We start from the raw sequence: 15,700 nt of genomic DNA on the forward strand, positions 1-15,700 counted from the left end.
TTTAAACACCTTTGTATCAAGAGTGCAGGGGCATAATCATGGCTAACAGCAACTCAAATTCCTGGGCTCAAGCAACCCTCCTGCCTCAGCCTCCCCAAGTAGCTGGGACTACAGCTGTCAACCACACCTGGCTGACTTATTTATGTTTGGCAGAGACAAGATCTCATTATTGCCTAGGCTGTTCTCAAACTCCTGGCCTCTAGTGATCCTCCTGCCTCAGCCTACCAAACTGCAAGGATTACTGGCACGAGCCACCCTGCTTGCCCATGATTTAAGCAAATGTACATCTGAAAAAGACCCTCAGAACATACTTTCCTTCACTGTAAGCTAATCTGAAGAAACATTTCTGAGAATAAAGATCAAGGAGCCAACTCTGACATAACACTGAATGTGCATTACAGTAGGGTTGTCTGACACATTAGTGACAAGCTGACACTCCGGGTGCTGAGAAACCAGGTCACTGCAGGCCGCGGAGACAGTGGCAGCCTCTGGTTTTGTTGCACTGCAGCTTTAAAAGCTAGATTCTTATATCACTAATAAAAATTACTACCTCCTCTCTTAAATCTGTTGAGAAAACCGCAAGGTTTTTTTTTTTTTTTTTTTAAGCCTATTAGAAAAACACAGCAAAATCATCAAAACACAACAGAATTAATTAAGATGCTGGTAAAGGATTTGAATGTCCTGAATAAGACACATCTGGTAACAGTGATCCTGAATGCAGATGTCTCACTCCCTGCCTCAGACAGCAGGGAACAAGCATTCCCCCACCCCCCACCCACAGGCTCCCTGGGCCCCCGCCCTGAAGCCCTGTTACAGGAGCCTTGAGGCCTTGACCTGGGAGCTCAGCAGCCTGTCCCTGGACTCCCCATGAGGTCTCACTCAAGGATCCAACTTATAGGACAGGCTGCCTGTCTAGGTGAGGATGTCTGCAGAATTCTCTTTCTCCAGCAAACACTACCAAAAATACCATTGAAGTTACAATGTCATTTTAACAAGTCTCACTTTTACACGCTGGTGAAGAGAAGATAAATCATAACTCTCAGAGCTGGTCTGGTGCACCATGCACAGGTGTGCTTTTACATAACTCTACCCCAACAGCTAAGAGTTTGTTTCTTCCCTAAGTGGTAATTAAAGCAGAATGCCTCTCTTAAGAGGTAACACAGAATAATAACTAAGAGTGTAGGTTCTCAAGCCAGAGTTCAAATCCTGACTTAATATTTCCCAGGGTGTCACCTTTGGAAATTACTTGCCTGGATCCAGTTTTCTCACCTATAAAATAGGTATAGTAATGATGTGTACCTCAAAGAGTTGCTTAAAAGATTAAATGAGATGATACATGTAAAGAAGTAAATGTGAGTCCCTAATATTGTTTTTATTCTAAGGAATGGTCTTCTCATAGTAGGAAAAAAATTACAATTTTAAAATCTTTCTCTAGATATTTTTGAAAACATACCCAGGTTCTTATCAAAACTTGTCAGTGTGAGAAGCTTAACATCATCTCACATTTAAATTGCTTTACTCCTAAAAATAGTACAGTATGAGGAAAAGGGCCTAGGATCAGTCTGTTGGAGTCTACAGAAATCACTTCCTCTCGACTCTAGGGCAAATGCCATGAGTATGCGGGGGTCAAAACGTTTCTCTTCTATCCAACAGTGCTTTTTTTGTAAACAAACAAACAAAACCTTTTCTACAACATTCTGGAGACTTTAACCTGTGTCCATGGTGGGACTTGCTTGCCCTGCCTGGCTGAGCCAGGAAACTCGTAAAGAGCCACGGCCACGGAGGAACCCACACAGAAACTGATCCTGGGTCTGGTGACTGACAGAGGAAAACGAAATGAGGCAGAAGGGTACACTGTAAACTATCTAAAAACCATTGCTCATTTAAAATTTTTCTATCTGGTTCCATAGGAAATACTCTCATTCAATTTGGAGAAAAAGTTTCAGATAAGGTCCAGTCTAATGTCAACTCAAGATAAACTGACATATTTCATAGTGCAAATTTTAAAATGGTACTATAGGCTACCAAAAATAACCCTGAATAAAAGAAAAAGTCTCTGGGATGTCTGTAAAATTCTTATCACAAACTTTGTAAGAGTGGAAAAAATAGCACTTCTGTGAATGCTGCTAATATACAATAAAAAGTTACATCTTGTTGTCCAATAGAAAGAGAGGCGATGCACCCTGGGGCCTTCACAGCAGCAGACTGGATTCTACTCCGGTCACAGGCTTAGGTAATGCTGCCCCCTAGTGGCCGGCAGCTGCCGGACCCACTAGAGTGGTGGGTGAGAACTTGAACAAGCAGTCTGTAAACAGAAGCCACTACCACTGGTATCTGTTTCCCCTCTCTTGTATTTGACAAAGACAATCATTTGGGCACACGTGGGGATGGGAGCCATAAGGCCAACAGGGAAGATGTAAAAGCCACATCTCCCTAGAGCTGCAGCAGTCAGAAGCAGAAGTAGGTAGTTTCAACTGGCAACTTGCAGGTGGAATTTCAGAGACAGCCACTATACACATAACATGTGATTCAGTTTCAGGTGTAAGAAATGGGATAAAAAGGGAACTGCTCCACCCACGCACAGCACGCTCCTCTCCCGACAGCACGGCCTGCACTGCAGTTGCACACACCCTCCGCCTGATTAAGGAAGGAACACCTGTTTGTCCTCAGACAGGTGGGATACAAGATCCTTTAACATGATGAGAGGACATTTATGAAGGGTGGATGGGGTGGAACTGGGGGCGAGACAGAGCAAATAAAAGTCAGTAATGCAAATACACGCAGGACAGGAGAAGACACACAGGAGCATGTCCAGGGCGGCTCAGACGTGGAGACGGAACAGTGTGTGGACACTGCAGCATCAGAGGTAGACAGATGCCTGCAGAGGGCGTGAGTGAACACAGGGAACAAGGCAATGATGCCCAGCCAGGGACAAGAGAGGGGTGTGACCCAGACAGCCAAAGCTCATGGCAGGAACAAAGGGACCTGGCAACAACCCAGATAGTACATCAGGTCTAACTCTACTAAAAACAGAACATGACCTAGGAATTTTTTTTTTTCCTTTCTCCAACATCCTTGAAGGATAAGACATACTCTTCAGTAACGACTTCTACCGGGGAGTGTCAATGTTTAGGAAAGGCTCCTTCCCATCCCTGAGTCATCTGGAGAGACCACTGCTGCTCAAAGGGTAACTCTTCTTTGCCATGACAAGCCTTCAAATCTCTGAAGACAGTGCACATGTTCCCACAGCCTGTTGGCCCTTTCCCTGGCTCACATCTTATTCCTTGAAGCCTGCTGGCATGGCAAGACCAAGGGCTCCCAGGATACCAGCTCACTCCACTCTTCCACGGTGAGTGAGAACTGATGTGATGGGTATCACATTCAGAGAACTGAATGTGATACCCATGTGACCTCCAACCACGTGGGGGCATGACAACATGGTGGCTCTGTAACTAACATATGCAAGGCCATTTCTTTGTTAAATACACGCTGCTATCACTTACGCCATCCTTATTCTGTTTTCATTAAAAACAGATTCATACATAGAAATCTATGAATGAAATTTTCTGTGATAGATTTTGACTTATGCCTGCTGAGATCTGCCGGGGTCCTGATCTCACAATCCAACATGTTTGACAGACCCTGATCTAGACTTTGGAAAGCGAGCCTGCCCCACCAATCCAGCCACCCACAGGCTTTCTGCATGGGGACAGGTACCCTTCCTCCAGCCCTGCTGACATCATCCACTTACCAACCCCTGCGTTGACAGTCTAACTTGCAAGGTTTCTAACGCAGCACCATGACTGCTGCTGTTATGGCAAAGATCTGCCCTTGCTTTGTGGCAAATTACCTATTTTTAAGGAAAACAGCTCTCAACATATCAAACTTTTCAGGATGCCTAAATTCAGATAAACAATCTCTCACACAGATACTGCAGTTCTGAATAAGGTAGGTGGGGTCGGTTCAAAGATAGTGATTGCAGAGTCTTCTCCCCGGTTGAAGGGGTGACACCAAGGGACCAAATTGGCCTGTTCCACAGGATTTCAGGTCCACCGGAGATGCCTGTAACTGGCTCCATGAGCAAATCTCAATGACCCCTATGTATTTTATGATCCTCTCCTAACTCCTTGACATTTTTAGTTATTTCCCAGAAATAGTGGATTTTCTGTAAGACAAAGCAACTGAGAGTCTGAAGGCCCGTGGGCAGACTTCTTGACACCAAGACTCACCACCCTTCCCAACATGGCCCCAAAGCACGGAGACCCCACAACCCAGCCCAAGGCTTCAAAATGCCCATGATGTCCCTGAGTTGGAGAGACGAATTTGAGATAGCTTCTCTCGTTTTCCCAACAAGACGCTTTCATATTAAAGAAATTCTTTTCTTTCTTGACAATCTTCGTTGCGCCTCAGTAATTGGATCTTTGTGCCATGAGCAACTAGGCCTAGACTGAAACCCGCTTGTAGTCTGGATACTGTGATGAGTCCGTCATCTCCCACTGCTCCCTTCATCAGCAGGACCGATCGAATCATGGCTTTGAACCGTAGAGGATTTCCTTGTCCACACACGGGTGTGAATACTGTCCTACCATCAGACATGGGAGAGTAAGGGTCTTGGTCCCACTGACATCCCTGCTTACTTCCTTTTTACAGCCCATGAACAGCCTAGTTCTAGCAACTTACTAACAGGCAGCCTGCATTTTCCTATCTGTTTACAAATTAAACATTGAAAGTTCTGGGTGAAAACCCACATGCTAATTCCTCTGCATGCCCTTCATCAAACCTAATAAAGAATGAAATAAAGTTATCAAGCTATAAGTGGTTCATTCACGTTCTCTCTTACTGACAGCTTAACAAATGTCTCTAGCAGCCGGGCGTGGTGCCTCATGCCTGTAATCCTAGCATTCTGGAAGGCTGAGGAAGGTGGATTACTTGACCTCAGGAGTTCAAGGCCAGCCTGAGCAAGAAAGAGACCCCATCGCTACTAAAAATAGAAAAACTAGATGTGGGCTGTGGCGGGTGCCTATAGTTCTAGCTACTGAGGAGGCTGAGGGATTGCTTAAGCCCAAGAATGTAAGGTTGCTACAAGCTATGATACCACAGCACTCTAGCCAGGGCAACTTATTAATAATAAAAGTCTCTAGAATTGTGCCTAGAATTAATCTCAACCTAAATAATGCATGAAGTCCACCTTCTTAAAAAAGCACAAGTGCATTTTTGGCCTCTGGTGTCTCCTCTCTCACAGTTCCTTAAAGACGGATATACCTAATTGGGTGATTTAGTTATCAAGTCCTTTTATCAGAGATAAAAGGGTATCAGATCCGGAACAGACCAGAACTCACTTGGAAGTAATACGTCATTTCTTCGAAAGCCTCCCCCCATGCGGGGCTCCTGCTTCCCCTAGCCTGTCTGAAGAGCAGCCTCCTTGAGGAGGAGTGACGTGAGAGCTGATGGAGTCTGTTTTCTGCCTGTCGTCCACCAGCATCACAGGACCTAAGCAAAAGCCCAACCCTTCCTTGATCTTCTGGGTCTGAATTTTGTGCTTTAAGAAAAAAAGGAAGAGAAGATAAACAAATGAAAACAAAACTAAAAAGTCTTATCAGTCTCTCCAAGTCCAGTTTACCTGGAGCTCTGCAGCTGGCCTGGAAAAACTCCAGCTAATACCAACAGGAGATCAATCTCTCTATTCAATAAGAACAACAACAATTAGTACAAACAAGACAAGTCAGAAATACAAAGAGACACTTTACTTCATCTCTCGCTGGACCCAAGACCTGCCATGATTCTTTGATTATAAAATATTTAGTCTATGAACCTCAGTATCAAACTCAGAATCAAGAATATTAAAATCCCTTTTAAAAATAAATTTAACAAGTAAAAAGGACTTTTAAAAATAAATTTAACAAGTAAATAGGACTTCCGTATCCATTTTCAAGCAAGCATTTTAAGACCTGAAACACTGCATTTCCTGACCTGTGCTGAAGTTCCTCACCTTTCCTATCACATTAATCAAGTCCTATCTACAGATAGCTAATTAAAGCAGAAGGCATTGACAACTCTCTGTTTAGAAGTGACCCTTCAATAAGAGACTATACAATTTAGAGTTGGTGGAGGGTCTTACACTTTCAATCCCCACTGCAATGCTGAGTGACAAATGTAGATAAGGTATTATAACTCATTCATCCAATAACCATCTGGGACAGGACCTTGATCTGTCAATATACAAAAGCACAGTATAATCTTCCACAATAACTTCTAATTTCTCTGTTGGTTATAAAAATTTTCTTGATTTTAAAATACTGGTACAATACTAACAAATATAATATTCATGAATTTAAACTACAGTTTAAATCATCCTATAGAAAAATGTTTTACATAAATTATTTTGACTTTTCTTTTAGATAATATCATGAGATCATTCTTTTCCAGCTAGCCAACACCGATGTTTTACATACCTGTATTTATTGGGTAAGAAAAACCCATTTGTTTATTTTGAAGCTTTTGTTGGGGTCAAAAGTATTTAGTAATGTGTACAAAACACTGTCTGTCAACATGAATGGAACTGTGAGCAGGGATCTTCCGCACAGCCTTCCCTCCTCTGGGGGGGTCTCTGTGCACGTCCCACAAGAGGCTTTCGGTTTTGATCTTAAGACCATGATCGGAATAAGGTGATTACTCCCAAAGGCACCAGAAGTAGATTACTGAGGTAGAGACCAGATGTGACCTGGGTATTTATATCTTTGCATTTTACTTTAAAATCTAATAATATTCTGTATACATCAAATTAAGTTACAAAGGGGACTGGGAGGAAGAAAGATCATCTCCCGCTGGGTGCTTTACACACCTGGTTTCACCTGTCTCACATCCCTCTGGGGTTTGACTGCTCCCATTCTGTAGCTGTGGAAGCTGAGACACGACAACTTGTCCCACTCGCTCAGTCACTTCAGGGGATGCATTATCCCACAGTACACTTTCTCAATATTTTTAATAAAGATTACATTTTTCAGAGAGAAAGCATTAAATGGCTAGATGAGTTTTTTTTTGACATTCCCACCTATGGGAAGAACACCTGTTTTTTAACGCAGGCTGCCAAACTAGACACCATGGTCTGCATAAAAACAGCATTGCACCAGGGGAAGCACTGTGAAGGCCCAAGTCACATCCAACACTCAGTCACACCGGACTGACATGCAGGAGACGGGCTTTGGCCCTTTTTAGTTTTGTCTCGCTTTCACTGGCTTGTGCCCATTTAGTTGCTCATTTGGACCTACATCAGATAAACAAATAGATCACATGTGTGAGAATATATGTGGGGAGTGATCAACGCATGGAGCAATGCAGCTCAGGAATTTAATGTTGAACAGAAATTACTGAGACTTGATAACATAAGATAAACTTCTCACCCCAAAATACCACATATATAACCCTTCTCACTGACAAATTTACAAAAGCAATTCTAAACTTTGAGATGTTAAAAATCTAAAGATCAGGCCTGGTGTGGTGGCTCACATCTGTAATTCCAGCACTCTGGGAGGCTGAGACAGTGAATTTCCTGAGTTCAGGAGTTCGAGACCAGCCTGAGCAAGAGCCAGACCCTATCTCTACTAAAAATAGAAAAAACTAGCTGGGCGTTGTGGAGGTGCCTGTTGTCCCAGCTACTCGGGAGGATGAGGCAGGAGGATTGCTTGAACCCAAGAGTTTGAGGTTGCTGTGAGCTATGAGGCCACCGTACTCCACCCAGGGCAATAGAGTGAGACTCTGATTCAAAAAAAAAAAAAAAATCTAAAGACCACGCATACATTCCTGGTAGTAGTGTACCATGGTACACACATTCTGGAAAGCAGTTTGGTTGTTTCTTTTAAAACTAAACACACACTTACCAAAAGATCCAGCAATTGTGCTCTTGGGCATTAATCCCAGGGAAACAAAAACTATGTTTTTGTTTCACACAAAAACCCAGATATGACTGTTCATAGATTCCCTTTTTGTAACAGCCAAAACTTGGAAGTAACTCAAATGTCCATCAATGGATAAATGGCTATAAACAAATCTAATATGCCCACACTTTGAAACACCCCTCAGCAAAGAAGACAAAAGAGCTATTGATATGTGCAAGAAAGTAGATGGATCTCAAAGGCATGTGCTTTAAAAAAAAAAACAAAGGGCTAAAACCAGTTATATACTGTATGATTCTACTTACGTAACATTTCTGAAGTAACAAAATAATAGAGACAGAGACCAAGAGATTAGTGGTTGTCGGGGGCTAGAGATCGGGTGGGGTGGGGATGGCTCTAGGAAGCACCATGAGGGGGCCCTTTGGTTATGGAACAATCTGCATGATTCTACACCTTGGAAGTGGTGGTGGTTACACCAATCCATACATGATGAAAGTGCACAGAACCAAATACACACATGCGTGTGCAAGCATGCAAACACACACACACACGCCCACGCCCACGGGAGTGCATGTAAACCAGTGAGATCTGAATGAGCTGTGTGGGCTGCAGCAGAGTCTGTTTCCTGGTTTGACAGCTTACTACGATTATACAAGATGTTACCCCTCGGGAGACTTTGAGAAGGTGCCGGGGACCTCCTTGGCCATTTCTCTTTTTTGCTAATCTTCTAAGAATCTACATTTCAAAATAAAAAGTAAAGAAAAAGAAAAAGAAAAAAAGCTGGGAAGTATGTTTATAGATATGACTCATGTACTTGAAGGTAAAGATGGTTCCTGATCTAAGACAGATCAACTTATTTTTTTACCTTTATGATGGGCTTACTGGGATGAAACTCCATCGTAAGTAGGGAAGCATCCAGACTTATGATGATTCAACTTATGAATTTTGACTTTACAATGGGTTTGTCAATTATTAAACACATTTCGACTTAACACAGGATTTACTGGGACATAACCCTACTGTAACTCATGGAACATTTGTACATATATAAAGGATGTAAAGAATGAAAGAAATTTTTGAAAGCAAGCCTTAGAGAAGGCAGAAAGGTGATTCATCAGGAAGATTACTTCTGAGAAAGCCAAAGAAAAGGTTTGAAAGGTGGGAACCAAATTTTAGAGAACTCTGCACAGCAGAGGTGAGGGACTGGAGGAATCGAATACTCAAGGGAGGTGGGGCTAATTCAGAAAACAACTACTGTGCCCTGTGTCTGCAGAGAGTCATTTCCATGCCAAGCACAGAGACAGGCCTCCCCAGGAAGCCCCAGAGGCAACTGGGGGCTGCTTAGTGATAGATAGGCTGACACCCCCCAGAGGACAGCTGTCTACGCAAGGAGCACTGTGCACCTGTAGTCAGTTGTCCAGTTTTAGTTTAACCACCAGAAGTCCAAGAGAATCCCCAGCTCCACAAGGGAAATAAGAGGAAAAAAAATCTGGGCCCTTTAAGCAGTGGCTGCTTGAGAAAGCACTTGGGCATGAGTTCAACGTCCTTCTAGAACAAACGGTGAGGACCAGAGGAGAGGCGGCTCCGCACACCAAGAAGCCCGGCTCTCCCACTTCTCTGGACTCCTCCCCAACTCCAGGGCAAGGCCCTCTCCCTATTCTCCCCTTCAAAAGCACTGGCCCAAGGACAAAGAAGTCTTCATGCTCAACCCTGAGGCATAAGAATGAAGCCGGACTGGTATGCTGGAACAAAAAAATCTCCAGGTGGTTGGGAGGCCTTTATTTTTGACTTCTGAATAAAATGAAAGGTTCCTCTTTTCCCAGGCATTACTCAAAACAAAAACTTGTCCTAGTTCAGTGTGTAAGTTTGCAGAAGCAGAATCAAGAGGCTTCTATACTTAACCCAGTAAGAATCATAGCCCGATTCAAATGGGAATGATCTTTCCTGGGAAACCATGGCTTCAAGAACAAAAATCAATGTGGAGCCTCTGAATCAATTCCAGAAACAAACTGTGGAGGAGACAGCAATGTCACCACCTGGTTGCCTCAAATAACCCACACACTTCAAGTGTAATTATCAGTTAACTCGGGAACTAATTTTGAGAGTGAAGTTGAATGAATATGAATGGATGGGAATAGTTACACTTTTGCTACATTTGAAAACAGAAGTATCATTCAATCACTAAATCTATCATTAAATCAGATAAATGATGTGCTAGAAATAGACATCATTTATCTCAAAAACTTGTACTGAGTATCTATCTGCCAACTCTGGGAAGGAGGGTAACTGGCAAAAACACAAAGATGACGTGAGATGTCCTGTGCTTCAAGGAACTTTAAGTCTCTTGAGAGAAACAAACAAATGTCTGAGATGTGTGACAGACACAAAAGCAGGAGTGCACGGTTTCTCGGGTCACTCACTTTGGTATCATCTACTGCACATCACGGTCGGCTGGGGACACACTTTGGGAAGAGTTAATGAATGAGCAGTGGAAATGCATTAAGAAGAGCAAACACGGGGAGAATCAGACACAGAACAGATGTGAATCGATGCTACCAATAAGTCTGAAGGGAATTCACACCCAAGGGGCCAAAGGGATAGGGGGCCAGTTGGCAGAGGACAAAAATCTTCCCAAATTCAAATAAAAGCCGAATTTATGTTAGGCCATCACTATTACTTTTAGATAGTTTATAAGAGAGCAGGCCAAAGCACTTGTCTTCCAGCTTTTGGAATGGCAGTTAAGCATCTCATGATTCTTTTCAGAGAGAACAGGATCTGAGAAGGCTTCCAAATCTGACTGGAGGGGGAAACCGAGGCTGAAATTTCTATCCAGCACCTGCTGCATCCAACCTTGAGGAAGAAAACATTTGTCCTCTATGTCGAAACATTTCCGTCTCTCTCCTCCCAGGAACAACAGTGTCCTCTATTCTGCTCTCCGAGGCAACAGAGTCAGAGGTCCCGTCTGCAGCTTGGAAGTGCCAGTCTGCAACCAGACTTCCAACCACCATCCCCTACTGGGTGGGATTCGTAGAGATTCCCGAGCTAAGGCTGAGCACATATTGCCTAGACTGGGCGCCTTTTTACAGTGAGCTGTTATGACATTACCTCTGTATTACTGCTCATCAGAGAACCAGAAATGTATTGCCAGAGGAGAGGGTGACAAGTGCACTCTGGGTGGCGAGAAACCACTGCAGGAAACCCAGCAGGGAGGAAGGTAACTTCTTTGTCGGGAGAGCCCTGATAGGTAACTTCTAAAAGGCCTCATGAATTTGCCTAAATGAAAAACGCAGACTACTTTTTCTACCTTCTGCTATGTAATTTCAAGTAGTATTTCATGCTTGAGAAGAACTGGCTCAGATGACATATATCTTTTAGCAATTTTTCATTCATCTGATATGTTAACGCATTCGCTGACTTCATGGCAAACACCTAAAAATTAGCATGATATTCTCCCCTGGGCCTCTGTCTCACAATTTTGTTTTAAACTAATTAAACTAATTCTTAAGTTTACCTGAGTTTTCATTCAATAACCAGTTTCAAAATACAACTGAAGATGTTCTTTTCTGCATAAAACCTACTAAGTATTCCTGGGAGTTTTAGGGCTTTCATCCAGCACAGAGAATTCTGGGGCTGGTCCGGAAAAGATAAATCTCCTGAGAAAGTGGCTGAGGTTAAACACGAAGTCCAAGCACACAGAGGGGGCGAGTCAAGCAGCGCTCCAAGCCTAAGGGCAGCTTCCCTGAACGTCGGTGCTCACACTCGGACTCACACAGACACTCGTGTGCCTCCTACTCTGTACCCCAACTGGGCTTCAAATCCTTCCTTGGTCCTGGGTCACTAGAGGTGCATATATTTAAGAGAAAGCAAACTAGGATAAACATACTATGCTAATTTCTTCACTACAGTGACAACTTAACTTTTCTTTCTTTCTATTTATGTTTTGGAGACAGGGTCTTGTTCTCCTGCCCAGACTGAAGTGCAGTGGCACAATCACAGCTTAGAGCAACTTCAAATTCCTGGGTATAAGTGATCCTCCTACCTCAAAATCTTCTGAGCAGCTGGGACAACAGGTGCACACCACCATCCTTCCTGGCTAACTTTTCTAATTTTTTGTAGAGATGGTGTCTTGCTATGTTGCTCAGGCTGGTCTTGGACTCCTGGCCTCAACTGACACTCTGCCTCATCCTCCTAACTCGCTGGGATGACAGGTGTGACCCACAGCACCTGTCTGTGATAACCTTTCAGATAAAATTCTCCAATTGTACAAGTGAACCACTTATACTTAAAACCAATTTAAGGTCTCCTTAGTCTATAAATTCATACATACCACAAGTTTATAGTATAAGCCAGTGGAAACAAAAGTATAGAGTGTGCCAAAACAGTATACACATTGTAAGCAAGGAAAAAACTGTATTAAACTTGTCATATTCAGTCACATTTGACTTCTGCAATTTTAAGAGGTGCTTAATGTGACTTGTATTTATCTCTTCTTATCAGCACATACTGAGCATCACAATTTTAATAGTTTTTTCCTTTCTTAAATATGTCCACATTTTTTTGGTACCCTCTGTATTTTCATTTTTAAGTATCTTCCAAGCCTAGTGATAATAAAGACACCACTATCTGCTAAGTGGAATGCTTTTAAGACTTTTCCTTAAAAACGCTGCTCATGTTATGAAAACCAATGACCCCCCAAGCAGAGTCTCTGGAGAACAGCATTTGCAAAGCACCTTCCTTTAGTGTCTCCTTTATGAAAACCATCGCATAACAGAAAAGGTGACCTAAATCATAAATACTGCTTCATGGAAAGAGTTGTCAGTCCTAAAAGAAAGTTTAACCCTGACCTCAGACTGTTAAGCTGCCAACGAATATTGCTGGACTCCTGGGCCTGGAATGTGCTACCAGCACAAGGCTGCCTGCCCTCACCTTTCCCTACGTTTGGTCTGTGGGCCGACGGCCAGCCATCTGCCACCCTTCCTGCCTCTCCGCCGGCATCTATGGCATTCAGTGCAGTAACATCCCCTGTGGATTGAAGAGGAACCCAGGGACGTCCAGGCTGGTCTAGGCTGCTCTGTGCCTCTGGCCTGTTGTCCATCCACGTTATGCACGGTTAATGAGCTGAGGCACATCTGTTCTTATACATGAATTACCTTTAACCTGCTTCCTCCCTCTGTGCAAGGGTGTAAAAAGACACGGGAGAACCCAACATACTAATACCGTCAGGAAAGAGAGAGCAGCGTACAACCGTAAGGCAACAGGAGGACCAGTGCTGGAACAGGTGCGTGGAGAGAGCTCTACAAGGTGCTGGGAAGAGCAGCTATTTCTGACCGGGGAAGAGGAGGCAGCATGTCCCAGGCTCACAGGTGTCAGAGGGAACCTCAGGGATCTGGGGACACTGCTGAGGGGGAGAGACCCTGGAAGAGGAGGACACAGCACAAGACGAGAAGGACAGTGTGGTCCAGACTGGGAGGATGCAGGGGCACTTCGGCTGCTCCCAGGATACAGGAATCACTGATACTCAGAAGCAGGGACTCAACCTAGTAAAATTTAGATTTCAGAAAACAACACTGGTAGTGGTGCTGCAGATAGGCAAGGAGTGGTCACAGCTCAGCTGGGGATGAGTGAGGGCCTCCCACCCTAGTGCTACAGGCATCAATTATCTAGAAACTCCCGTGGAAAAATGTCTACTTAGCACGTCTCCTTGGACAGAATAGCCTCTTTAAGAATGTTTTCAAGTCTTTTCAGTTACGGCATTATCAATAGCGGGCAAAGAAGCTGGTTGCACCAGTTTTCTACTCTGACCATTATCAGGCCCAGGAAGAACCAGCCGCTCTGTGGAATGGACCAAGTGCGGCTGCCTGAGGCAGAGCTGAGCACATGCTTTTGCGGTCCCAGTAGCTTGTCAAATACTCTCCCTGCACTCTCTTCATGGACTCTCAGAATTTCAGAGGGAAGGGGGTGTGGTCTTCCTGTAGTTCAAACATTCAAATTACAAAGGACTTGACTGAGGCCTAACTGCCCAAGGGTGGTGAAGTTCCTTTCCTTTGAATAGACTTACTGGCCCTAGATCCCCAATGTCTTTAAACAAGGCCACCCAGGCCTCATTCTTTCCCAGATCCTTCTTCCCGTCGTAGTACAAGCTTCTACAAGCAGCATCCCAAATTATGCAGAAGGGCCCTTGTATCATCTAAAGGACTGTATCATAATATATTTTGGTCCTCTGTGAAGCAGGTGATTTTTTTTCATTAGACAGAAATAAGCTGCAATAAAGTGGCATACTTACTCAATTTGCAGTCATCCTGAAAACTTTATTATAAATCTTTTCCTCAATAGGTACTGAACAGTTTCTGCAACATACCATTATATGATTTTTACTATGAATAACATACTGTACATATCCTAGATGTAACTAGCACCTACCTATTTCTCATACATCAAATACATTATCTGTTATCATGACATAAATTTATTAACAAGAGCATACCTATGATATTAGCTTTAATATTATTCCCATCATGTTGGCTATGGTACATTTAAACTCAGTATTATGTAATATTCACTTTAGTATCCAAGAGTAGCCTTATAATATCAGAAATCAACTATGACTTCAGCTACAAGACAGGTGAACACAGAGAAAGGAAACCCAGCAGGTCTGACCAACGGCGTGCAGGTCCTCTATTTATGTGGAAAGGACATAAATTTGCCTCCTGAAGTTGAAGGACCTCACTCAGCTTCCCGTTTTCCCTGCTGTCCTCCAGATCCACACCCCTCCCCTGCCACCCTGACCCCTGTCGGTTTGTGCCAACTCAGACAAGGAAGACCAGCACAAGTCCAGCTCTTCCCACCGACACAGACACAGCTGGCTTTAGAGGGCTACATTTCATAACCTGTCACCTTTTGTCCACTTTCCCCTCTTATGACCACATTCAAATTCCTTCCAAAGAGTTCAAAGACCCCTTCAGACCAAAGCGTGCGTTCCCGAGGCCTCACCTCTTTCACGTGGGTGTGAAAGGACACGGACATGTCCAGGAGGATCTTCCGCTGCTCCACACGCCGAACGAAATCTTGTATCCGGTCTTCCAGCTGATGGGCGGCCTGATAAATCTCTTCTGGGTCACATTCCCCAGTCTGAGCCAGCTGCTCTGCTGCTTCTAGTAACTTATCGGCGTTGGTATATGTGTTCTGCACAAGGAAACGCCCAGAGAAACACCAGGTGAATAGAAAGCAAACTAGCAGCTGGGCGTGATGACATTCAGCAACACAGAGGCAACGTGTGGTATTTCTGATCATCACATCAACTGAACAGAAAAAATATGATGGGGAGAAATGATTCTAGACAGCAGCTTTCCCCAGTACTGTTAGAAATTGTTAAACTTTGAACCTCACGGCACAGCCATTCCATCTGAAGTGGTGGCAGGGTCCTTGCAGGCTGCTGCTGGATGTCTCATGACTCACAAAGGGCTCTGAGACTTCTGCTAAGGAGGAGCCAGGAGACAGCCCACAGCCGCAAATGCCTGCTTCACTTTTTCTCCCAGTTTTATGACAGTGGAGAGTTCCAGTTCTGTGTCTTTCTGTATGACGATTTGCTTTAGGATAACTCCCCCAGTGCAAGTTAAAGGTTTCCTGCCAAACGAACATTACGCTGCTGTCCCTTACACAGCCCTGCCTACTGGTAATTCTGTGCTCCTCTTTTTCTACTTAAGGCTGCCCATTTTTTGAGAAAAAGGAAATAACTATAATGAAATTACCCAGAATTTTAAAGAGCTGAAAGCTAAGTGTAAATATATGCTTGAAACACTGAAAATTAC

General features: G+C 43.7%; 1 protein-coding gene across 5 annotated transcripts in view; it reads right to left on the reverse strand.

Annotated features, from left to right (window-relative positions):
* Window positions 1-15,700, reverse strand: part of TRIO (trio Rho guanine nucleotide exchange factor) — a 351,013-nt gene that overhangs the window by 141,200 nt on the left and 194,113 nt on the right. For all 5 annotated transcript variants that reach the window (XM_053592973.1, XM_053592974.1, XM_053592975.1 and 2 more), the window contains exon 11: window positions 14,883-15,074. In XM_053592973.1, coding sequence (XP_053448948.1) covers window positions 14,883-15,074 — 192 coding nt within the window. The remainder of the gene's footprint in view (window positions 1-14,882; window positions 15,075-15,700) is intronic.

Source organism: Nycticebus coucang, chromosome 1 (genome assembly GCF_027406575.1).
Source record: "Nycticebus coucang isolate mNycCou1 chromosome 1, mNycCou1.pri, whole genome shotgun sequence".
In the NCBI taxonomy this organism is placed as follows: domain Eukaryota; kingdom Metazoa; phylum Chordata; class Mammalia; order Primates; family Lorisidae; genus Nycticebus; species Nycticebus coucang.